The sequence below is a fragment of the Leucoraja erinacea genome, chromosome 1 (genome assembly GCF_028641065.1).
Source record: "Leucoraja erinacea ecotype New England chromosome 1, Leri_hhj_1, whole genome shotgun sequence".
Lineage (NCBI taxonomy): Eukaryota > Metazoa > Chordata > Chondrichthyes > Rajiformes > Rajidae > Leucoraja > Leucoraja erinaceus.
In genome coordinates this window covers 132,177,114-132,204,438 of record NC_073377.1, presented here as the reverse complement: position 1 = coordinate 132,204,438, position 27,325 = coordinate 132,177,114, and the positions used below count along the sequence as shown (strand labels likewise).

General features: G+C 43.0%; 1 protein-coding gene across 1 annotated transcript in view; it reads right to left on the bottom strand.

Annotated features, from left to right (window-relative positions):
- Positions 1–27,325, bottom strand: part of slc7a11 (solute carrier family 7 member 11) — a 199,527-nt gene that overhangs the window by 93,794 nt on the left and 78,408 nt on the right. The window contains exons 5-6 of the mRNA XM_055643379.1: positions 26,815–26,914; positions 18,324–18,368 (exon numbers count right to left, since the gene is read on the bottom strand). Coding sequence (XP_055499354.1) covers positions 18,324–18,368; positions 26,815–26,914 — 145 coding nt within the window. The remainder of the gene's footprint in view (positions 1–18,323; positions 18,369–26,814; positions 26,915–27,325) is intronic.

Genomic DNA, 27,325 nt, shown 5'->3' with positions numbered 1-27,325 from the left:
CATTCATGTTATGATGCAGGAAAGTTCTACATTTTGTCGAATTTAAAACATGGCCAACTCATTTCCTAACTTATCAGTTTGCAAGCTGAAGTTTATGCAGAAAGCGTGGGAATCAACTATTTCAGGAAAAGATATAAATCTTGATCACTTCACTTAAAGAAATCTTATTTCAGCTCTGCTCCAGAGGTCAAGTAGAAACAGTTCTGAGTGTTCCGGTGGATTGAACGGCTGACATTCGTAAGTCCACCGAACATCGACACAAAATGCTGCAGTAACTCAGCGGGACAGGCAGCATCTCTGGATAGAAGGATTGAAGGACTCTTGTCTAAAACAGTCTGAAGAAGAGTCTCGATCCAAAACGTCACCCATTCCTTCTATCCAGAGAGGCTGGGGTCGAGGAGGAAGTGGTAGAGGTGGGGGTAGAGGAAGGGGACAATGGCAGATGAGAGATATAACACGAGGTACATGTTGGTGATGTGGTAAGGGGGTTGGTTGGGCTCTTGATTGCAGATGTTCCCCACAACTGCAGCAAGGGAACCAACAGGGAGGGGATCCAGCCCCTGCTCCCTTCTCATTCAGTAATCCTATTCAATCAGCATACGGATGCCGCGAAGGTATGGTTGTACAGGCAGCTGTGATCAGGTTGCCTCAATCAATGGAAGAAGAACCCATGGCTGCAGTATTTTTGAAAAGCACCAGCCACCTACTGAGGATTCACCAAGGTTACCAATGACTCCAAGGATCCAAGTACCCTCTGAACTATGAGCAAAGCATAAGAGTCATGTGGGGCGAGTACATTCAGACCCTGAGCATCAAGTGACTTTAAAAAAGGGTGCTGCTTTGCAATGTTTAAAACATAGCAGACCAGTACTGGCCCCGGAGGCTGAAGAAGGGATAGCTATAGTCATAATATCTTTATTACAACAAGAGTATTAGTGAAAACGCAAAATCCGTGTAATACTCCTATTCTGCCAATCCCGAAAGTGGGAAGACATAATGAATGCCGTTTTGTCCAGGACCTGAGAGTTTTTTTAAATAAAATAGTGATCCTTATCACCCCCTTAGTACCTGATACCAATATTATTCTGCACCCGCTGAGTTTCTCCATCCACCAATATTATTCTGTTATCTATACCAGCGGAAGCCAACACCTTTATAGTAGTTGACCTATGTTCGGCCTTTTTCTCCATACCCCTGCCCTGTTTCCTTTTACCTATAAAGATCACCAATACACCCGGACTAGGTTAGTCCTAGGGGTATACTGAAAGCCCAGCCGTATATACAGCAGCAGTGAAAAATGATCTTGAGGAAGGTCAATTATCAGAGAGGTCTACTTTGATCCAGTACACTGATGACCTTTTGGTAGCCTCTGTGACAGTTCCTGATTGTAAAGTAGACTCAATTAAATTGCTGCAACATTTGGCAGAAAGAGGGCATAGAGAATCTCTGGAAAAAAATTTGTTCTGCCAGTCTAGAATACAATATTTGGAATTCCAGCTGCAGGAAGGCAGAAGGAGATTTGGAAGAGATAGAATAAAAGCAGTAAATGTCCCAGTCCCAAGGACAAAGAAGATCATTCTCTCCTTCTTAGGCATGGTGGGTTATTGCAGACAATGGACCCATGACTACAGGGAACTAGATGCAGCATTGCATCCAGCCACCTTGCAGACTGAGCCCTCCAGAGTAAAATGGACTGCAGAAAGTGACCAGGCGTTTAGAGTTCTGAAGGATGTGATGGTTACCAATTTACCAAATTATGGATTACCAAATTATAAAAAGCCCTTTCAACTTTATGTAAATTAATTAAAGGACTTTGCAACTGGGGTCCTGGCTCAAGAACATGGAAGGTGAAAAAGACCGGTAGACTATTATTCCGTGCAGCTGAGCTGTGTGCCCTGACTCATGCCTGCAAATTGGCAAAAGATAAAAGTGCTAATATCTACACCGATTCTCGCTGTGCATTTGGGGTTGTTCATGACTTTGGCAGTTATGGAAAAATAGAGGGTTCATCATATCAATGGGAAAGACTATTACATATGATAAATTGGTCTTACATTTACTGGATGCTATTCAATTGCCACAGCAGATCGCAGTCATTAAATGTGAGGCTTATACATCATTGGACGATCAGCTGTTTACGCGGCCAAACAGGTTGCACTCCGGCTAAATCGATTAAACAAGCGGCTAAAATTGGGTCTGCGGCACAAAGAAAGCTCCCGGTTAGCATTGATATAACCCGGTTACAGGATGACCAAAGCCTAGCATCGTTCCTGGAAAAGAATTCCTGGAGCAAAGCAGGGTGTTATCAAGACCCCATTGTCTGGGTCCACCCTGATAGTTGGGTAGTTTGTCCCAGGAGCTTATTATTGTCCCTGTCTCACCTAGTCCATAGACTGGCTCACATGGGAAAAGAGGGGATGGCACAAGCATTGTCCCACCAATGGTATGCACCAGGTATAACAGTCATAATTGATAAAGTGGTAAAAACATGTTTCGTTTGTCAACAAAATAAAAGGAGGAAGACGCCAGCAAAATTTGATCACCTACCACAACTTGAAATGCCTTTGGAGAATTTGCAAATTGATTTTGTACACATGCCAGCAGCAAAGGGGTTTAAGTACACTCTGTTCATAGTTGATATGTTCTCCACATGGGCCAAAGCACCCCCCACAAGGAGGGATGATGCAAGAACGGTAGTAAATATTTAAATGAAATAAATAATACTAATGGCCCTGTCCCACGATTCGAGTTCATTCAAGAGCTCTCCCGAGTTAAAAAAAAAATCAAACTCGTAGTAAGCACGGAGAATGAATGTAGCTGGTACGTCGGAGCACGGGGGCGTCTCTTAGCGGCTTGTAACGCTAACGGCAGGTACTTGGGAAGACTCGCTAACGGCAGGTAAGCTCGGGAAGACTCGTGAAGATTCCCTGAGAAATCAGAAAAATAGAAACACGGACCTAACAGCTCACGAAATATTGACGTGGCGACCTATGACAACAGGAATCTGACCCGCGATGATGCCTGAAAAGGTAGGCCTGACAGGGAATTATGAAAAATCCTTAAGATATGCTCAAGCCATGTGCAAAACATTTGTTAAAATCTATAAAAAAGTAAAACAGGCACAGGTCCCACCAGCAAAAGGAAATATGCACCCGTTTAAATCCGGAGATCAGTTTTATGTGCGGGAAATAAACAAAGATTCTTTCTCTCCGTTCTGACCAACATCCACTATAAACCCACTGACGTTCTGACCGACATCCACTATAAACCCACTGACTCCCATGGCTATCTGGACTACACTTCTTCCCACCCTGCTTCCTGTAAGAACTCCATCCCCTACTCCCAATTCCTCCGCCTACGCCGCATCTGTTCCCAGGATGAGGCGTTCCACACCAGGGCATCTGAAATGTCCTCATTCTTCAGGGAACGGGAGTTCCCCTCCTCCACCATAGATGAGGTTCGCACCAGGGTCTCCTCCATACCCCGCAACACTGCTCTCTCTCCTCATCCCCATACTCGCAACAAGGGCAGAGTCCCCCTAGTCCTCACCTTTCAACCCACCAGCCGTCACGTACAACCAATAATCCTCCGTCATTTTCGTCACCTCCAACGTGACCCCACCACTCGCAACATCTTCCCATCTCCCCCATGTCTGCCTTCCGCAAAGACCGCTCCCTCCTTAACTCCCTTGTCAATTCTTCCCTTCCCTCCTGTACCACCCCCTCCCCGGGCACTTTCCGTTGCAACCGCAAGAAATGCAACACCTGTCCCTTTACCTCCCCCCTCGACTCCATTCAAGGACCCAAGCAGTCCTTCCAGGTGCGACAGAGGTTCACCTGTATCTCCTCCAACCTCACCTACTGCATCAGCTGCTCTAGATGTCAGCTGATCTACATCGGTGAGAGTAAGCGGAGGTTGGGCGATCGTTTCGCCGAACACCTCCGCTCGGTCCGCAAGAACCTACCTGACCTCCCGCTGGCTCAGCACTTCAACTCCCCCTCCCATTCCCAATCTGACCTCTCTTTCCTGGGTCTCCTCCATTGCCAGAGTGAGCAACACCGGAAATTGGAGGAACAGCACCTTATATTCCGCTTGGGGAGTCTGCATCCTGCGGGCATATAACCATATAACAATTACAGCACGGAAACAGGCCATCTCGGCCCTACAAGTCCGTGCCAAACAATTATTTTCCCTTAGTCCCACCTGCCTGCACTACCATAACCCTCCATTCCCTTCTCATCCATATGCCTATCCAATTTATTTTTAAATGATACCAACGAACCTGCCTCCACCACTTCCACTGGAAGCTCATTCCACACCGCTACCACTCTCTGAGTAAAGATGTTCCCCCTCATGTTACCCCTAAACTTCTGTCCCTTAATTAACCATATAACCATATAACAATTACAGCACGGAAACAGGCTATCTCGGCCCTACAAGTCCGTGCCGAACAAATTTTTTCCCTTATTCCCACCTGCCTGCACTCATACCATAACCCTCCATTCTCTTCTCATCCATATGCCTATCCATTTTATTTTTAAATGATACCAACGAACCTGCCGCCACCACTTCCACTGGAAGCTCATTCCACACCGCTACCACTCTGTGAGTAAAGAAGTTCCCCCTCATGTTACCCCTAAACTTCTGTCCCTTAATTCTGAAGTCATGTCCTCTTGTTTGAATCTTCCCTATTCTCAAAGGGAAAAGCTTGTCCACATTAACTCTGTCTATCCCTCTCATCATTTTAAAGACCTCTATCAAGTCCCCCCTTAACCTTCTGCGCTCCATAGAAATAAAGACTTAACTTATTCAACCTTTCTCTGTAACTTAGTTGTTGAAACCCAGGCAACATTCTAGTAAATCTCCTCTGTACTCTCTCTATTTTGTTGACATCCTTCCTATAATTGGGTGACCAAGATTGTACACCATACTCCAGATTTGGTCTCACCAATGCCTTGTACAATTTTAACATTACATCCCAGCTTCTATACTCAATGCTCTGATTTATAAAGGCTAGCATACCAAAAGCTTTCTTTACCACCCTATCTATATGAGATTCCACCTTCAAGGAACTATGCACGGTTATTTCCAGATCCCTCTGTTCAACTGCATTCTTCAATTCCCTGCCATTTACCATGTACATTGCATGAACATTGAATTCTCCCAATTTTGTTAGCACTTGCTGTCTCCTCCCCTTCCTCAGCCCTCGGGCTGTCTCCTCCCATCCCCCAGCCCTCAGGCTCCTCCTCTTCCTTTTTCCTTCCTTCTCTCCGCCACCCCCTATCAGTCTGAAGAAGGGTTTCAGCCCGAAACGTTACCTATTTCCTTCGCTCCATAGATGCTGCTGCACCCGCTGAGTTTCTCCAGCATTTTTGTGTACCTTCTTTCTCTCCTAGATGGAAAGGACCTTATTTGGTGCTGCTAACAACACGGACAGCAGTAAAAGTAAAAGGAATAAATGCCACCAGATGTAAACTGCATCATTCAGATGGAACCCTCGAGGAGAAGGAAACTCAAGAGCCGTAAAATTTTGTAGTGATAAAAAGTATCAAATTGAAGGCATATTCCTTATTAATCATCTTTGTAGTATTAAATACTTATGGATATACTAACATTGTATGGGATCATAGAGGACATGAGGTTGAAGGGAGGCATCTAGATAATCATGAGAACAGGATGAAGGTAAAAGTCGGAGTAGGAAATTCAACTAACAACTTTCACACAGAACACAGTGAACACACTGCTGAGAGAAACAGGCTTCCTTATATGAGAGGGATGATTAGAATGTTGGGTTTGTGCCCATATCCCTACCCATGCTGAAGGAGGTATCCCTTTGCGAGCTATTCCATTTATTGTGTCCGAGGTTGCTGAATGGCTAATTAGACAAAACCATTCAGGAGAGCCTGGAGATGGGATGCGTCAGAGATGGTCCTCAGCAAGGTATCATCTGTCTGTTCAAGGACTGATTCAAACCAGATTATAATCGGACACATATACCTCTATTTGTACTCCTAATTAACAAAACTATAATGTAAGTGTTGATCATAAAGATCAACAAGGATGGAACTGTGGAAGAAAAAATTAAATTCCTTTCTTATTTAATTTTGATTGGAATTAAACAAGGTAATGAAAGGGTGTGTGGATATGGCAATTGGCATCTCTCACTGACCAGGTGCAGAAGAGGATCGTGAAAATCGGTAAAATAAGATTTAGTCGCATTGCCTCTTGTCTGGGAATATGTGGAGTGGTGAATGGTGAATGTAAACATAACAGAATTAGTACAGAGATAAGGAAGCTTGTTTTCTCTGTGGGAAGCTGCTGATTATATATTATCAGCGGTATTTATGAATAACTAGATAATGCATCTTCAGCGGGTAGGAAAGCAACATTTTTTTCTGTCCGTAGGATCAATATAGGAACAGGGGTTCCGAGTGCTATTAGTGACAGCTCATCCGAGGATGAGTGGTCTGGCCAAGGACAAGAGGGGTATATTTCTGATACTTCTAAAGATTACAGAAATATGGTGCAGGCCGAATCGGGTTAGCATTAGGCTAATCGGATTATGGGTTTACTTACCCAGTTTAAGATGGCTGATTGGGTTTCTGCAATTTTACTGACTCAGAGAATCGATCTTGTAGTTGCATACTCTGTCATATTTACACACATAAGGCACAGATTTTGCTGTTTGATAACAAAGCTTATGGTGAAAGCCTATGCTGCCCTTTTCAGTTAAAAGGGCATTATGTCATCAAGTTTTAGGTATATGCAAAATTGCAGCTGATAAAACTTGTGGGTTGTTGGTGGATATCTTTTGCGATATTACAAATGAGGCAACATGAAATTTAACAGTACCAATTTGCCTATTCAGTCACGCCATGGTAGGCAACTGAAGCAACTCTTATTTACTCAGTCATGAGTGACGGCTGGGACAGCCTGTCTTCTCGGGCAGCTACTGCTGCACGATTGTATGAGAAGCTTGTGAACAATATATGTGACTCAACTTTAACGGAAGTAACAGAGGTCTGTATGGCTTCCAGTTTAAGCATATAGAAGCTTTTATGTGATAGCACAATTGACATTGCTTATGCTGCTTTAACATTTCTGTCGTACCATAAGTGGGATATAAATGATTGGTTCTTTACCCACTAATCTCTAACGTTAGGCAGTGTGTCTTTTATTTGACCACTCTAATAGCCTACACTCAGTGTAATGTGCGATGTATATCAATAAATTGTTATGCAAATATTCCTCTAATTTTCCTAATGGAACCAGTATCTTAAGATGATTATGCATTCAGCAACTGATCTCAGCATAAAGAAACACAGCTTTTACTCAATCTCTGGCTTAGTCCCTACGTCATACTAACATTAGGGTAGCTTGTTATAGAAATACTCTCATAAACAAATGAGCAGGATTGCGTACATTTGAGATTGACAGCATACCCACCAGAGCTGAAATCAGGGATGTCATTAGGTATACAAGTGCACTCAATTGCTAGTTATGTTGTTATTCAATAGCCTCAAGATATTGCTGATGGCTCATTAGCAGCCAATAGAATGGATTTCCCTTTCATCATACAGCATGAAGTTTACATAGTGCAGGTTAATAAATTATAACATTTGGTGGAAAATGCCTGTATATCTGCAGATAGTATTATGCACGGTCCAGTTAAGAACAATGGCCATGTATGCAAGTTAGCATCATGATATTAATAACTCATGTTTTTTCCTACCATTAATGGTTATCTTTTTAGTGTTTCACACACAGATTGGTTTACTGCATGAAACCACAGTGCTTCGAAATCTTCACGTAGTCACTCACCTGACTTCGAAATAAAATAGAAAGAATAAACGAGAACTTACTGTTTGAAGTTTGATCTTTATTTTATGAGAAGTTGAAGTGAAGGATAACGTGCCCTCCACTCCCAAACCCTATTCCCATAAAGATCATTCGGTAGTTCTAGCCCTTTAATCTTCCTTTAGCTTAGGTCAGCAACTATTCTGTGGTTTCATACAGCTACTTTGAAGATTGATGCGCATGTGGGCTCTTCACGTAATCCCTCACTTCAACTTCTCAGAAAAGAAAGATCAAACTTCAAACGGTAAGTTCTCGTTCAATCTTTCAATTAGTCTTTATAGTAGGACGTAGTAAAAGGGGTAGAGAAGGGCATAAATTCATTTTTATTACATCCATCAAATAATGAGGGGGTGGAATCAGGAATGTTTAACTGTGAACCAGTGGAGGAGGGCAACCAAGAACTATGGGGAACCTGACAGGGGAGGCGTGGGGAGGAACAAAGAATGGATGAGTAACTTTTTGTAACTGTTGGTGCCCACGTGGCGACTCGTTTGTGTGCAAAATCAAGGATTTTCACTGTACATGACAATAAAGTATCATCATCATCATCATCATCAGAGAGTGGTAGCTGTGTGGAATGAGCTTCCAGTGAAGGTGGTGGAGGCAGGTTCGTTTTTATCATTTAAAAATAAATTGGATAGTTATATGGATAGGAAGGGAATGGAGGGTTATGGTCTGAGCGCAGGTATATGGGACTAGGGGAGATTATGTGTTCGGCACGGACTAGAAGGGTCGAGATGGCCAGTTTCCGTGCTGTAATTGTTATATGGTTATATGGTTATCATCGTACTGTGCATGTCTGAAGATAGTGATAAAATCAGTACACATTGAAGGCAGCGCAATTGCTCAGTGGTAGAGTTGCGGCTTTACAGCACCAGAGAACCGGATTCAATCCTGACAACCAGTGCTGTCTGTGCAGAGTACGTTCTCCCTGTTATCACGTGTGTTTTCACCGAGTGCTCCGGTTTCCTCCCATACGCCAAAGACATGCAGGTTCGTAGATTAATTGGCTTCCGTAAATTGCCCCTATGGTGTAGAAAAGAACTACTGTATGGGTGATCGTTGTACGGTGCAGACTCGGTGCGCTGAAGGGCCTGTTTCCACGTGGCATCTCTAAATGAGAGGCTGAAGAAGCAACTAAAATGATGTGCATTATAGTTCTCCAATAGGTCAGGACGTATACTTGGAATACCTCAACAACTTTCCTTTGTGTTGGGCTCATTGGCAGGAGAAAATCGGACAGCAGGGCGAAGATCGCGGACTCCAATACGATTAACAAACTCATCAAGAAGACTGGCTCCATCCTGGGGGCGGAGTTGGATTCATGGGAGGTGGTCTTGCAGGGGTGGATACTCCTCAAACTGTGGAGCATCCTGGACAATGCAACTCACATGAAACACTGCTCAACCTGGAGAGTAGTTTCAGCAACAGACTGGTTCCACCAAGATGCAGTACAGAACGTCACAGGAAATCCTTCTTCCCTGTGGCTATCAAAATGTACAACTCTCCCTTCCGTCATGGGGATTCTGACTCCCCCCCCCCCCCCCCCCCCCCCAATCTTTGCACATTCCCAATTTTTTCCAACCTGGGGATAACGTACAAACTGCGTACAGACAGCACCCATAGTCAGGATTGAACTCTGTCTCTGGCGCTGTAAGGCAGCAACTCTGTGGCGCCTTCACGCCCAAATTGGTATTGCATACAGCCCGTCACCGCTGGCGACTCACCAGCAGCCTCACGAGGTCCAGCCACAAGAGCTCAACAACAACTCCAAGGTCAGACGCACATGTTGGCCTTATGTGCACACGGGTTATGATTAATGAAAATGTAGGTAACCTACGAAATGAATAATCAGAATGAACAAGGAATTATTGAAGCTACTTTGTAGAATCTAGAGTAGCAGATAGTATTTGTGGAAGGAATTGGACAGCAGCGCTTCAGATTAAGACCTTTCACCTGGTCTGAAAGAATAGAGGGGAGAAAACCAGATTGCCAGATAGCCAGTGTGTTTTTGCTCCAGATTCCAGCAAGTCCCTGGTGTTTATCTATAGTCTCTATTTGCTGATAAATGATTCTCAAACAATTGAGACCCCTCAACTACATAAATTTATTTCAGATGTCACTGTAATTAAAATATTATTTGCTTTTTTTTGCATCATTGTCAGCGAGATAAACGTAAGATGCATATATATGTATATATAAGGATTTTATGGCATGTGTTTATTGTTAAAACTGTGTAGGGGGTTGTGTTCTGCTGCAATTAGAAAGCGTAGATTGGAAATGATCATCTATTGAAGTCTCTGTCACAGAATTAGATGACTTCCTTTGTACTTATTCAGGGCATAATTAATCATTCCACATTGTAAACTATTAACTTTGGCCATTGATTCACAATGTTTTTGTTTAGAAAAAAAATGCAATGAACAATGGGACTTTAACAAATAAAATAAATGTAAAGAATTTTTCTGAAATACTGAAACTTTTAAAGAACAATTAGATTTAAAAAATAAGATATAATAATATTTAAGCCAATATATTTTACCTCTCTGTAGCCAAAACTTTCTCACATACCCATAAACTCTCCTTTGATACTCCTGCCAGTTACCTCCATGAAGAGGAAGCTACTTCACCCACCTGCACATCCTCAGGATGTGGGGAGAAACCTGAAGCAAACCCATGCGCTGAGCATATAAACTCCATGCATACAGCACTCATGATCCTGATGCTGTGAGGCAGCAGCACTAACCGACGCACCACCATCAGCACTTACATTGTCAGAGTGAGTCAGTTTAGTTTATTTATTGCCACGTGTACCGAGGTACAGGGAAAAAGCTTTTGTCGCATGCTAACCAGTCAGCAGAAAGATAAACCATGAATACAAATTATCAATTTTCAGTGTATAGCTCCATGATGAGGGAATAAAATTCAGTGCAAAGTAAAGCCAGCAAAGTCTGATATGGGTCAGATGGATTGGTAGGTTATTATCTAAATTATATCTTCAAATCAAAGCCTTAATTTGGTTCTATTTTCATTTTGCCCATGAGAAAGTACTTCATATTTGAGGAAATTACTGTTTTTTCCATTTTTCCCTTTTTTTTGTACCAGAGGAAAACATTTGTGGATGCAAGATACAGATAAAGATTCAAACAGGGTCCTCTCTGTAGACCAAACAGTATCGCTTCTGCTTGCTGTTCGGCCTTACTTTTCTGTCCGAGATGAACTGGCCCTTGAAGGCGGGGTTATCAAAAAGGGCTATAAGGCAGTGATCCTGGCTTCACTCCAACTGGAGGCGTGAGTTCGTATCCCACCTGAAACCATGTGCAAAGTACTTATGATACAGAGTCATTATATAACATGACAAGTTATTTAATTTGGATACATACAGAGACCATCGAGATGGGTACTGTAGGCTCTGAATCGTAAGTTAAAACCTAAAAACACCATGGCTGCCCGAATGCCACCAGGTGATGGTGGTGTGGAAAACCTGACATGGATTATGGATCAGGTCATCAGCAGCAAAACCAGACATGGATCAAATCAGTAATAGTAAGATTAAACGAGAACTTACCAGTTTGAAGTTTGATCTTTATTTTATGAGGAGTTACGATGGGCGATTGCATGAAGAAGCCCGCCAGTCCGCATGTGCTTCAATTTTCAAAGCAGCGATGTGAAATCACAGATAACAGTAACTGAAGTAACATAGTAAGATTAGAGAACTAGAACTGCCAGATGACCTTTATGATATGAGAGTTGGGAGCGGTGGGCACGTAATCGCTCATCGTAACTCCTCATAAAATAAAGATCAAACTTCAAACTGGTAAGTTCTCATTTAATCTTACTATTTTACTTCGGAGTCACTTCAAACTGGTAAGTTCTCATTTAATCTTACTATTTTACTTCGGAGTCACGTGAGTGATTCCGTGAAAATTTCAAAGCTCTGTGATTTCATGCCGTAGATACGACTCCAGGCGCCACACACTGCATCAGTTGACCCAGGATGAATGAATAATAAACAATACATTGAAACATGGCATAGATTTAAACATGTTGATGCTTTAATTAACAAAAGAAAAACAATAGCGACCCCTCTCTCCCAGGGGGAAGCTATGAAACAGAACCTAAAATGGAATGGGCAAATACCCCATGTCTGGTAAGAGGTTTATTATAGAATCTTTGAAAAGTCAGTTCATTTGACCATCCTGCGGCCGCGAGGATATGGTCGAGAGGGACGTCCAGTGCCCTCGCTGCTGACGTTGATGCCGCCCTGGTGGAGTGAGATTTAAAAATGTCAGTGTCTACTCCCACACAAACCAGAACCTGTTTCAGCCATCTTGCAATGGTCTGTACCGACACTTTGTTATGCGGCTTTTTGTGACTGATAAATAATGCTAAATCGGAGCCTCTGAGGCTCTTGGTGACCTTCATATATTGCTGTAAGTGCGTAACCACACACAACCGCAAGTCCGTGGGGTATGCCGTAAAAATAAGCTTGAACCCTGACACCCATGGTCTGCTCTGCTTAATTAAATCATAAATGTAAAACGTTATGTTATTTACAGATGGCACCATCCTGTCCAGTCGCAGCTTCTGCCATGCCTGGACCAGCGCCATGAGCATGACCACCTTGAAAGTGATTTTGGACAAAGGCAGGGATGTGGCTGGAGCCCACTGGTGAAGCAGCATGAGTACCACGCACACATCCCAGATTTCCGAGTATCTGGGCCTGGGGGATTAGAGTTAAAAATACCCTTCATGAACCGGGATGTTAAAGGGTGAGATCCAACAGAGTGTTGTTCTGAACCCAGCCATAAGTACGATGATAAGGCACTCCTGGCACTATTGATGGCACTATAGCTTAACCCCTCATCAAAATATAGCGTTGAAAGAAATTCCAACACATCTGAGACGCATGTCGTGTGATATAATATGTTCCCCTGTAAGCAGAAGACCTCCCATTTCTTGACATGAGAGATGTACTGTTTTTTGGTTCTATCACATCCACTGTACGATCGGATAGTCCGAGCCCCAGGTATGGCCTCCTCAGAATTTGCAAATCAATAGATCAATATGGTAATGTAATGGATGTTTCTCACCAGTCACAGGGTGCACCGGTAGGTTACTGCATTTAGGGACAGTCGTAAGAGGCTGTGTTATTATTCCCAAAACGAGTGGGAACCATGGCTGTGTAGGCCAAAACCCCTGAGGCGGAGTCCTGCTTGATCTTGAGCAAGCACTGACTGATGAGGCAAAATGGGGGAAATGTATATAAAAACATTCCACCGCAGTGTAGCGAGAATGCATCCACCGCCACTGCCCCTGGGTCTGGCTCCCATGAAACATGAACTTCGGTAACTGGTGATTGAGTCTGGATGCAAACAAATCGATATCTGGTACAACATACCGAGCAACAATATCATTAAATACTTCATGATTCAACATCCATTCTGTGTTGTCATTGAATTTTCGTGACCTGGTGTCCGCCACCATGTTGAATCTACCTGGTAAGTAGATAGCTGAAACCCAAATGTTTCTTGTAATACACCAGTGCCAAATAAGGTTAGCCAATTTATCACAAGATACTGACTTGATTCCACCCATGTGATTAACATATGCCACTGCCATAGTGTTGTCAATCTGAAGCTGCACATGCAAGTGGTGCGTACTAGTACAATAAGCCTTAAGGTCATAAAATACTCCCAACAGTTCTAAATAGTTAATACCATGTGATTGAAGAATAAATGCCTCATGCATATTCCATCTGCCTCCACAGCTAGAGATGGTATCAGTAGCACCCCATCCTAGAGCCCTAACATCAGTCTGTAAAACAACTGAAGGTCTCTCAATCAGAATTTTACTGGAGCAACGCCAAATGTTCGCTATCCACCATTCAGCAATAGCTTCAACTGATAACTGCATGGGCCTATTGAAGTGACCTGCATGCATTTTGAGTGCCTGCTCCTTTGCACATTTTAAATTTTGATAATGCAAAGGCCCAAACTGTGCAGCTGGAAAAGCAGCCACTAATTTGCCAATTATGCTAGCCACATGTCAAATTGAAGGTTGCTGCTAAACCACAAGCTCGTTACAGCCTTCAATTAATTCTAATCTCTTACCCCTGGGCAGTCACAGACATGTGAGTTGAGTTAATGGTGAATCCCAAATAATCAATAACTCTAATTGGTATCAATTTGGACTTAACTGGATGGATAAGAAACCCCAATCTCTTAAACATGAGTTTAGCAGCTGAAACAGATAATTCAGCTGCTTCCCGAGTCTTCCCTATAATTAAGATATCAACCAAATAAGCAATTACAATATGATTCCGAGCCCGGAGTAGCCCCAACACTGGTTTTAACAGTTTTGTAATCTAGGGGCTGAGGTTAACTTATTAGGCAATGCTTTAAATTGCCATAATTGCCTCATCCAGCTAAACTTCAAATATCTCAGATGATCCCTATGATTGGTTACTGAATAATATGCATCTTTAAGATCTATACATGCCATATAACATCCTCTGGAAATCAGTTGTTTGGCAGTAACAAACGTTTCCATTTTGAAATGTTTATACTGCACAAAGGGGTTAAGGCTCGTGAAGTGAAGGATGATTTGACATCCCCCATCCTTCTTTCGCTGAGGAAAATATTAGACACAAATTGGTGAGATTGAGGAAACGACTTCTCAATTACCCCTTTTTTGTAAAACTTTTCAATTTCAGCTTGTACACCCAAATTCTCTTGTTGTTAAAAAAAAAACACAATGTCCAGCTTGGTGTATGCTGTGTGGGTGGATGCAAATTGGGAAGGAATTCAACTCGGAACCCTTGTATACTGTGTAGTATAAACAAATCTGATGTTATCCAATACCATTCACTCAAAAACAAGTGTAATCTCCCCCAACTTGTAACTGATCCAAATGTTCCAAAAAGAACCAGACCCACCTACCTCCATGGTTACCGGTGGATATTTCTGCCCTCGAGTTTTGGGGGATAAGGACATGTTCGCCCGTGCCACTAATGGAGTGTGCCAACTGCGCATAATTCTGAATGGCTGGCTTGGTCATTGGCCTGAACCAGTTTCAGCGAACCGTTTGTAGGTTTTGCTAGTCGCCGGGGCTTTGATGAGTCTGACTGTTCTTGCCTCGTCGTCCAGCTCCTTGACTCTTTTTGAGAGATCTTCACCAAACAACAGATTCGGTGGTTGAATATTGCTGGATTTGCACAGAGCGCAAACTTGGGGTTGATAGTAGGGCAGATAGCACTCTTTCTCAGGCAGTTTATTTCAAAATGTGCATTGCGCATTAGGGCCAGGGCGTCCTACCATACATCAGACAGGGGCCCTCCATCCACTGACCTGGCGAAAGCTGTCATGCCCGAGGCGAGCAGCTTCAGTATCTTCTGGAGCCTCACCTCCTGAGCTCTGATACCTACGCCCATGTGACCCCAGGTGGCGTGGTTAACAGTCAGCACTTTGAGCAAGACACAGTTAGCAGGAGTCTCATATTTTTGGACGTTTCCTCCATAGTGTGCTCTTGAAGCTGGTGTGAGGCCAGATAATTTATACTCACGGCCAAATCTTCACCCAGCGGTTCCCCTGTTTCGGTCGGGATTGCAAATCTTGATGCCATGATTGGCACCTCTGGCTCATGCCCTTCATGCCTTGGGGTATGCTCCATGGCTATACCCACGGACTCGGAGTCAGAACAAAACTGACCCCGAATGCTCTCCTCCTCCGAGAGGGAGACATTAAGCAGTCCTGATACAGGTGCCATTGGCGCGGGCCACAGGGGAGACCCGCGCTGATACAACTACTCCTGTTGGAGTGTATCATGGTGGAGCATCCTCTCCATCAGGAGCTCCATCCTGGACAAACGTCCAGACGCTATCCCTTGTAGGAGGGGAACCATCCTGGCCTAACTCATCCAAGTCAACGGGCCTTGCACTTCTTTGTGGTTTTCTGCCCCAATGGTGCAATCACGGTGCTCTCAGGAAGCATCAAGCCTGAAGTTACTGGCCGTACCGTGAGCGACTCGGAAGTTGAGATAGATGGCTGCCCGCTACCCGCCCTCCCACGGTCTTCCATAGCTGCTCACCCGGCAGCTCGCCTTGACTTCACCTTAGAGGCTTTCGCCATCGACTCGAACTTGCTCCTGTAACAAGAATTACCGACCCAAGAAAACGACCTCCGACTAAGTTTTAAACACTTAACTGAGGGTTTTTAAACTTACCTCTGGAGGAGCAACGCGCCTGCCAGCCAGTCGTTGCGCAATGTGTCAGACGTAATGACACGCATGCGGACTGGCGGGCTTCTTCACGGAATAACTCACGTGACTTCGAAGTAAAATACTCGTTGACCTACACTCTCAACTATGTCCCAACTGGGTACATCCTTATCCTGACAAACAATTATTATTTCATGTAACACAACATGATCTTATGACTACTAGTAACAATTTCTAACTGGTTAGAAATTCGTCAATGGGTGTTCTCACACATCAAATCAGTATTGTGTGGTCCTGCTCGATGGTCTGACACACCATGCCAAAAGTCCTATTAAAGAAAACTCCATGTAAGGGATAAACCTATCATAACGACATAACAACTGTTTAAAGAGCCCTAGTCTGACATTAACCAGAACTGTGTTTTACAGGCACCTGTGGTTTCTCAAGTTTCTTCTACAAGCCAAACAGCTAGCCCAAAAATACTTCTAGGGGCCACGAATTTAAAGGCAAATGCCCTCTTTTTAAGTTATTTTATTGTAAGGCTGAGAATTAATTTGACAACCTGCATTTGCTACATCAACTCTCTTGGCAAATTCACTTTCTCTAACTTATTCTCTAACTTATAGCAATAACTAGTAGGTCTCTTCTGCTATCACAAATTTTCGAGCTGGTCAACCACAAAATAAAACACAATATGCAACTAGGATCTATGTTCCACAAGGTTACATCGGTAGGACACCCATTGAAAGGAGTTTTGAGCCTGGAGTTTCTCACACATACTCAAGAACATTGGGCATGCCTTGTCTAAATATAAATGTAAGCCTTTCTACAATTAAAAACAATACATTTCCTTAAAATATTTTAAACAAATATTAGACCAATTAATGATGGAGGGAAATAAAAAAGATAAACCATTTACCAGAATCTTATTCAAGGTCAGTGACCCGATTCAAATAATATATGCCAGTCCAACCTGGCTAAAAGTTGAAATGCTGAATAGAAATAACAATGGTGTGTGCTGCAGTTCTGCCAGGCAGCCTAACCAGTCCTTAAAGGAGACAAGGTTTGTAGGAAGGAATTGCAGATGCTGGTTTAAAACGAAGATAGACACAAAAAGCTGGATTAACTCAGTGGGTCAGGCAGCATATCTGGACAAAAAGGAATAGGTAACAATTTGGGTTGAGACCCTTCTTCAGACTGAGAGTCAGGGGAAAGGGAAATGAGACATGTAGGCGGTGATATAGAGAGATATAGAACACATTTCTTAAACACAAATTCTTACAAAATTCTTAAGGGGTTGGACAGGCTAGATGCAGGAAGATTGTTCCCGATGTTGGGGAAGTCCAGGACAAGGGGTCACAGCTTAAGGATAAGGGGGAAATCCTTTAAAACTGAGATGAGAAGAACTTTTTTCACACAGATAGTGGTGAATCTCTGGAACTCTCTGCCACAGAGGGTAGTTGAGGCCAGTTCATTGGATATATTTAAGAGGGAGTTAGATGTGGCCCTTGTGGCTAAGGGGATCAGAGGGTATGGAGAGAAGGCAGGTACGGGATACTGAGTTAGATGATCAGCCATGATCATATTGAATGGCGGTGCAGGCTTGAAGGGTCGAATGGCCTACTCCTGCACCTAATTTCTATGTTTCTATGTTTCTAAATGAATGAAAGATATGCAAAAAAGTAACAATGATAAAGGAAGCGGTCTATTGTAATACAGGCGACTTGTAAGGTGGCCTGGGAACTGTTCATGCTTTTCTTGGTGGGACTATAGGACATCGCGGGACAACTGCTCGTGAACCTCCAAAGTGATCCAGTCCCAGAGATAACCTCAGGGTCACCTTTGCCTTCCCACACATTGCACTGAAAACTGTAGCCCTAGAATCAAAATCACTCTGGCATCCTGTCATCAACATCAACAGCGGAAGGGATGGGTGCAACAAGTGGATTCTGGCAAAATATCTCCTATAACGCACTAATCCACCATCCAATCCGTTTTACTCTCGTGTATTTTATTTATTTTTTCTCCCTCAGAAGTAATTATGGCTTCAGAACCGTTTTTCTCCTGCTGTGTTAAGCTTTGTAATTTCTTCAGGTTTCCTCACCCCTAACTGGTTTGGCACAGCATGATTTATCAAATTGCTGTGCGAGCGCAGTAAGATATTTTTCTGAAGCATTCAAAATATTTTTTCAGTCCTTTACGTGAAGAGAATTTTTCAAACAATTTCAAAATCCATTTCAAAGACTTACTTTTCAGGATTTTCTACTTCTTCTGTGACAAAATTCATGTAAAACCTGAACGAAACAGGAAAAAAGATAAAATATGAGTTTTAGCAGTTTCACCAGACTCATTCAACACAATTGCTTAACACTTATTGGAAACACGGCGGAGTAATGCTGTAGAGGCTATTTAAATATCACCAGTGAAATATTGTACTTTTATAGTCTTATATTTAATTCTCAACATAATATTCAATATTCCATGTTTGTCATCTTTCATAGTTATGCCTTCAGCTGTTATGATCCTACACTCTGTAGCTCACCAAATTTCCTCCATCTCGCCACCTTCCTTCCCTCCCGTTAGCTACAAGCTTCCAGACTTTTCCACCACTCCTTGGGCAGCAAGGTGGCACAGCAGTAGAGTTGCTGTCTTTCAGTGCCAGAGACCTGGGTCTGATCCTGACTACAGGTGCTGGCTGTATGAACTTTTCTACGTTCTCCCTGTGACTGGCGTGTGTTTTCTCCAAGATCAACGGTTTCCTCCCACACTCCAAAGATGTACAGGTTTGTAAGTTAATTGGCTTGGTAAATTGTCCCTAGTGTAGGATAGTGTTAATGTGTGGGGATCGCTGGTAGATGTGGACTTGGTGGGCCGAAGGGCCTGTTATCATGCTGTATTTCTAAACTAAACTAAACTACTCACCATCCACCCCTATGCCCATGAATTTGGTGGCATCTTCTTCGTCTGCACTTATTTTTGACTGCACCTTTCTGAAGCACTTTGTATGCTTTTGTACATTAAGAATGCTAAACAAGACTGGTTGTTATTGTAGGTGAAATCTGTGCCAGCAGCAATTCATTTCTTCATGTCTCATTCCTTTGTGATTCATTCCTTCCTGTTATATGTTGTAAATCTATCTGACATTTTGGAATGGCAACGATCAGTTTCCGTGTGATGTAAAAGCCTTCAAGAAATAGTATCCCCATGGAGATAAATAGCCAGTCTTTGCAAAGTAACATCTATCAAACACTGCTTATTGTTGCATCTTCATTAGACTTATCCATGTCTTGCCTCCTCAACAAAATGGGCAAAATAATTTTCAGTCAATGGGGTCATTAAGACTCAGGTTCATCTCATGCGTTCCCCTGAACTTTACATGCTATATCAACAAAGGAGTTGGAGAAAGGGGTAACTGTCCCTCACAAGGAAGGGGAGAAAAGATGGAAAATAACATTTTATGCAGAGTGGATTTGGTAATAATCCAACATTATTCTATGTCGGGGAATTTAAATAATTTTCAAGAGAGTTAGATTTAGCATCAGGCGTGAGCAATCTCCCCTTTGTTATGGGTCTACGGCTCTTAACACTCCAATATTGGAAGAAAGTTAAACGTCTGTGCGCTTATGTGAAATTATTGTTAAAACATAAATACGATAAACAGGTTGAATAGAATTCCAGAGATAAGGATGCCAGTAGCATAATTTTGGAATTTTAAAGCATACATGCATTGTGCTGGTGATAAATACTTCTATCACACAATCTGATGGACACACAGAATGCATGGTTTCGACCCGAAACGTCGACAAATCATTTTCGCCCTCAGATGCCGCCCCTTCAAATAGTTGCTTATCCGGGCTTGAAGAGGGTGGCATTGTTTTGAGGGCTCAGCAGTGAGTGGCAAGCACCCAAATGCCTAACTCCCACATAAGTTTCACAACCCCAATTTCACCTGGAATCACCCACCCCGTTTCTGTCTTATGACCCATAGCAACTGGTGTTCTTTTACCCAGGTCTGGACTCTACAGGTGAGGTCCACGTGTGTCCCTGCAGAGATTACTACAGCTAATGTTCTCTATTTAACAAGTAGATTTAATAAGGGAATCAAGAGATATGGGGAAAAAGCAGGAATGGGGCAGTGATCTTGGATGATCAGCCATGATCATATTGAATGGCAGTGCTGGCTCAAAGGGCTGAATGGTCTACTTCTGCACCTATTTTCTATGTACATTGTTTCTATGTTTCTATGTACATTGATTCACTCTCAGGTCTTGTCCCTTTCTCCTGGTGTGAATGAAGCAGTAGGTGATGCCTAGCTGCTCAACTCAAGTCAAGCTTATTGTCGTATGCAGTAATACAGTCAGCTGTAGGTACAATGAAAATCTTGCTTACGGCAGCATCACGGGCACGGTATCTCAGAAGAGACAACAATATAAAAATCATATGTAAATTCTATGACAGTTTGAAGAAAAATACTAAAAAAAACATTCATGCAAAAGCAGTTAGAAAACAAGTCCATGGTACTGTAAAAGATAGTCCCTGGTGTTTCATTGCTGAGGTAGAATTAGCCTTTCCCCTGACTCTCAGACTAAAGAAGGGTGTCAACCAGAAATGTCACCTGTTCCTTCTCCCCAGAGATATTGTCTGCCCCGTTGAGTTACTCCAGCTTTTTGTGTCTATCTTAGAATTAAGGTTATGCAGAACAGTTAAAGAACATAACAGGAATGTGGCTGTTTCTGAACCTGGGAATGTGGGACTCCAGGCCTCTGAACCTCAAGTTTGCTGATGACTCTGTGGTGGTGGGCCTGATCTCAGACAATGATGAGAAGGCCTACCGGGAGGAGGTAGCTTATCTGGCACTCTGGTGTCAGGACAATAGCCTCTTCTTGAACATCAAAAAAACTAAGGAGCTGATCGTGGACTTTAGGAGGGCACATCATCCGAGGACATACACACCATTGAGGATAAATGGGGATACTGTCGATAGGGTGAGTTGTTTTAAATATCTGGGAGTCCACACCTCTGAGGATATGACATGGACATCACACGCCGTAGCACTCGTGAGTAAGGCAAGGAAGTGCCTTTACCACCTCAGGCAATTGAAGAAATTCAGAGTGTCTCCGAGGATCCTCCAGTGCTTCTACTCAGCGGCTGTGGAAAGCATCTTGTCCGGAAATATTACCATCTGGTTTGGGAATTGCTCTGCCCAGGACAAGAAGGCTCTGCAGAGAGTAGTGCATTCGGCCGAACGCACTATGGGAACTTCACTCGCCCCCCTGCAGGAACTATACATCAGGAGGTGCAATTCCAGAACCAATAAAATCATGGGAGACCCTTTCCACCCCTGCAACGGATTGTTCCAGCTGCAAATGCCTCCGTTGCCATGCTGTGAGAACAGAGAGGTTGAGAAGGAGTTTCTACCCAGAGGCCATTAGGACTGTAAACTCCTATCTCACCAGGGGCTAACTTTTACTGTACCACTCTACTGCTTTTTTAAAAAGTGCTGTTTATTTCCCTTTTTCCTTCCGCCCACAATATTTAATATGTAAAATAATATGTGATTCTGTTCCATTCTGTTTGTAGTTTGTTTGGTTGTTTGTTTGGTTGTTTTTTTGCACAAAGTCCGCGAGCATTGTCACTTTTCATTTCAGTGCACATCTCGTATGTGTATGTGACGAATAAACTTGACTTGACTTGACTTGACTCCTGCATGATGGTAATTATCCAATCCATTCCTCACCATTTTCTATTCCATCTTTTGCCCAGTATGAGCAAAATAATCCCATTCTCCTGCTGGAATCGGCGACCCCCAGTGCACCAAACTAAAAGCATGACTATTCCAAATAGTCCTTGCCTTATATAGACTTTAAACAAGGCAAAGTGCTCTTGTGTCAAATATGGTGGGGTGAGCTGAGCAACTGGCTAATTCCACACACTGAAAACAGTTTACTACGTTGCTTGTTGGAACATTACTGATCCTCAAAACTGCCCATCTACCAGTCGCAGATATGTGTGCAGAAGTGTGAATGAATCACACTAGCTAATCTTTTGGGGAAACGCTGAAAAACATTTCAGATTGTGCAAACCTGAGGTTGTCGTGATGCCAATATTTATACTCTATGCAGGCCAACAGAGAAACAGGAAGCACTCACAGAAACATCCTTGTGACAATGCCTAATAACATTTCATGTGGCTTTGTGCGAATGCAGACTGATCACACTATTCCTCTGCCAGGGGATTGATATCATTGGTTTTGTCTATGTTGTTATTGTGTATTGGTAAGATCTTGTTGAACTACAGTATCATCACAGAAACATTCCACAGTTTCATCAAACAGGGAATTTAATGAGAGGTGCCAGGACCCAGAGCTAAGAATATTGATAATTGCTCGTTTCTATGCTTCCCCCAGTCTAGTTTCAGTAAAACACTGAATCAAGCACTTGAAACAACTTAATTTTATTTTATCATAAGTGCGTCACAGATCACACACTGTACCTATCCCACCGCGGGTTCGATCCTTGTGTCTGCCTTTTCAGGCCCTCTAGGCTTCGCTCAGACAGAGGCACTCCAGAAGTTTATGCAGTACCGAGTGCTCTTCCAGAAGATCGACGCTGAGCCTCGTGATCGCGGACTTTTATATGTCCCCGGACCTCGAGGGGCCGAACCACATGGTGGTGGTTTCTCAATATCCCAATTACAGATATCGATTAACCCTATACATAACAGGCCAATGATGCAACAGTTCAAAACATTGTATTTACAATGAACTTTGAGATAGTCAACGGAAACATTTACCCTGATTAACAGAAAACCCAGACAAGGCTCAACACCTCATCCAATCAACACTTGGCAAAGTCAGACTCTGCAACATTATTTACAACTATTTACAAGGTGTATGTCTGGTTTGCAGCCATCCAATCCATTCTAGGCATTTTGCACCAGATTGACAGGGTTTGCAGAGCTTCCCATTCTTTGCTTGCAAATTGTATCTAAGCTCCAGACACTCTGGCACCTCTTTGCAGCCTGTCCCAGCTCTGCAGAGAGTAAAAGGTCTGTCCCACTGTACCAGGTAATTCAAGAGTTCTCCCGAGTTTTCCCCTGATTTGAATTTGGAGAATGTCCATAGTGGGTCCATAGCAGTTTGTGGATGTCTCGTAGAGGCACATACGAGTATAAAGTAACAATTTATTTCATCACAAGTATTTTTTTACTCGTGAACATTTTTCACAGTGTTTCCCGAGTACCTACCATTAGCATTACGAGCTGCTACGAGACATCCACGAACTCCTACGGACCCGCTACAGACATTCAATGAGTTCGAATCAGGGGAAAACTCGGGAGAACTCTTGAATTACCTCCTACAGTGGGACAGGCCCTTAATTCCAATTTCACCAAATCTCCCAGCAACCCTGAAACTTAACCCCATTTTGAAGTCCTAGCTGGTCCAATTTAGCCAGGATTAACAACGTGAACCACCCCTCACCACGAAACAACACAAGCTCTCGATGAATAAAATGAGATTAGGTCATTCGGCCTGCTCTGCAGTTCAGTGATCTCATAATTAATATTTGACCACTTCCCCTGTGATAAAGTTTGATTCCATTAATTTCCAGAAATATATTGAGAAATTCTGAAAGATTCATAATCTTAATCTGAATAACAGAAAGCCAAAATGGGTAAGAGTAATATGGGAACAATGGGTAAGAGTAATATGCAACGACTGTGTAAGGTCTGTGGAAATCATTGAGAACAGAATTTGTGCTTGCTCAGTCTAGCTTAGTTTTCACTCTATGCCGCCCAGAGTGAGGTTGGAGCTGGAGGCGACTGAAAGCTTTCTTGCATGGCAGATCTTTTTGTGCTTATTTTAGGTGTTTGGCAACTCCCAGCCTTTGATCTGGTGGTGGCCATCTGACACCATGGATGTCTCCCTAGCTAGTCATGCATAAATTAAGGGACCAATGATGTCATTTTGAATGCTTATTAAGCAGCACCTACTTTTTTTACAGGGGCATCACTAATGATGAGATTTGGATTTTTAACAGAAACAGTTTTGATTTGATTTTTTCCAACCCACTTCTCTCTAATGGGAGGGGGGGGGGAGGGTAAAATCTGCCCTATTTACTGTTTAGAAATTTCCCAAAGATCAGGTCAAATGTCAGATTGACCAGTTAAAAACTAAGGTGAATTATATACTTTTAGCTGATCAATAGCGGGTTAAGGATAAAGGAATGGGTCCTAATGAGTCTGAAGGTGGGTTCTGACGTGAAATGTTATCTATACCGTCTCTTCAGATATGCTGCCTGACCCGCTGAATTACTTCAGCATTTTGTGTTTATCTTTGAGAAGATAATTTCTCCATGTTGTTACTTAAAAATCAGTTCCACGGTTTCCTACTCCTGCTGGAGAGTTGCTTGCAACCATGACATTTATAATAATATGGGTTTACCCATGAAGTAGTCCGTATTTGGCACAGCACTCCACTCCACGAGCCCAGCATTACCCTCTCTTCCTATCATCTTTCTCTTATATTTTTCCACATTCACATTAATAAGGGAGTACAGTATTCTTGGCACCGAGTTCTTTGGACAAAGGGGTGTGGACAGCAGACAACCTCTGAACCAGCCTCTGTTCAAACATTAACAGAACTCTGTGCGATGTTTCCAGGGCTATCCACTAAGTATATGGCCAGGATATAATAAGATTGCCAGTGGACCGTGAAGTGCGTGTGTGTGTGTGTGGATATGTGATTTGGTTTAGATATGTGCTAGTAAGTTTCTGATATAAACTGACCAATTGGAATAGTAAGTAATATATGAGTATGTCAGTGGACTGTGAAGTCAGGGTATGTATGGATAAGTGATATGGTTTAGATTTGTGCTAGTAAGGTTCTGATACAAACTGACCCATTAGAATAGTAAATAGTGTTTAAGAAAGAACTGCAGATGCTGATAAAATCGAAGGTAGGCACAAAATGCTGGAGAAACTATATGAGGCAGCATATATGGAGAGAAGGAATTGGTGACGTTTCAGGTCAAGACACTTCTTCAGACTGATGTCAGGGGAGGGGTTAGGACAAAGAAAGAAAGTGGGCGGAGACAGTGGGACTAGTGGTGGAATTGGGAAGGGGAAGGGGATGGAGAGAGAGAGCCAGGACTACCTGAAGTTAGAGAAGTCAATGTTCATAGTTCATCCCGCTCGGGTAATATGAGGTGCCATTCATCCAATTTGCGCTGGCCCTCACACTGACAATGGCCCAGAACAGAAAGGTCAAGTTTGGAATGGGAAGGGGAGTTGAAGTGCTGGGCTACCGGGAGATCAGCTTGTTAAGACTGACTGAGCGGAGGTGTTCAACAAAACGATCGCTGAGCCTGCGCTCGGTCTCGCCGGTGTAGAGAAGTAGACACCTGGAACAGCGGATGCAGTAGATGAGGTTGGAGGAGGTGCAAGTGAACCTCTGCCTCACCTGGAAAGACTGTTTGGATCCTTGAATGGAGTCGAGGGGGGAGGTAAAGGGACAGGTGTTACATCTCCTGCGGTTGCAGGGGAAAGTGCCTGGGGAGGGGGTGGTTTGGGGGGGAAGGGATGAGTTGGCCAGGGAGTTACAGAGGGAACGGTCTGTGCAGAAAGCAGAAAGGGGTGGAGATGGGAAGATGTGGCCAGTAGTGGGATCCCTTTGGAAGTGGCGAAAATGTTGGAGGATTATATGTTGTATCCGACAGCTGAGGTGAGGACAAGGGGGACTCTATCCTTGTTACGAGAGGGGGGAGGGGGAGTAAGAGCAGAGCTGCGGGATATCAAGGAGACCCTAGTGAGGGCCTCATCTATAATGGAAGAGGGAAACCTCTGTTCCCTAAAGAATGAGGACATCTCCAATGCCCTGGTATGGAAAACCTCGTCTTGGGCGCAGATGCGGCATAGACGGAGGAATTGGCGTAGGGGATTGAGTCTTTACAAGAAGAAGGGTGGGAAAAAGTGTAGTCAAGATAGCTGTGGGAGTCAATTGGCTTATAGTAGATGTCGGTGAATAGTCTTTTTTTCTGTGATGGAGACGGGGAGATCTAGGAACGGTATGGAGATGTTGGAGATGGTCCAAGTGAATTTGAGTGTAGGATGAAAATTAGTGGTGAAGTTGAAGAAGTCAGTGAGTTCTGCATGGGTGCAGGAGGTAGCACCAATGCAGTTGTCAATGTGGTAGAGGTAGAGTTTGTGGATAGGGTCAGTGTACATCTGGAACAGGGATTGTTCGACATAGCCTACAAAGAGCCAGGCATAGCTCGGGTCCATACGAGTGCCCATAGCTACGCCTTGGATTCGGAGGAAATGGGAGGAGTCGAAGGAGTTGTTGTTGAGGGTAAGGACCAGCTCTGCTAGGCGGAGGAGGGTATTGGTGGAGTAAGTAGGATATAAGCAGGATATAATAAGTAGGTCTGTGGACTTTGAAGTGCATATGTGTATGGATATGCGATATGATTCAGATATGTGCTGGTCAGTTTCTAATAGAGACTGACCCATTAGAATAGTACACTGAGTGGAGGACTTTTTGTTCAGGTTGTGTTTTGTGTGAATTTAATTGTGGTTTAAAATGGTAGATTGTTCTTGATTATAGCACACACATCAATTAAATGCAGACACAGGGAACACTAACTTTCTTTTAACAAGAGCCTTTATAAGCACATGTCATTGCTGGGCCTACTTTCCTTCCCTGCACTCCCACGTCTTGTGATGTCCTGTGTGAACACTTACCATCCTGCATATGCATACATTCCAGAATAAAAGGCCAAAGGAAGTCCCGAAAGACTAACTTCTTTTTGATGGGAAGGTTGATGAAAGTTATGTGTTTCCCCTGTGGTTTAAGAGAAAGGAAAATAAGCAGAAATATCGTTATAACAGAGTCTGGCAGAAACAAATCATATGATTAATTAAACAAACTTACTGAAGACATACATTCTACAAATTGATTATCAAAGTAATGGCTTTGGACTGAATTGTGAACAGACCCATGTTATTAGTCAAAAGCTGTGCGAAGAAAGTGTCTGGCTGATAATTACATAAGAATGTTCTGGTGTTATCATTTGCTAGAATAAGTCCAAGAATCATTTATTGATGAGGTGTTGTTATCAGCATCTTCACCACATTCAAAGGTGCTAAAACGAGGCGTCATTTCCAATTAACACAAAAAGGAGCTTTTAAAGGATGGTAAAAATATGAAAAATGTTAATAATATGGAACAGTTTTAGGCAAAAACGATATGTTT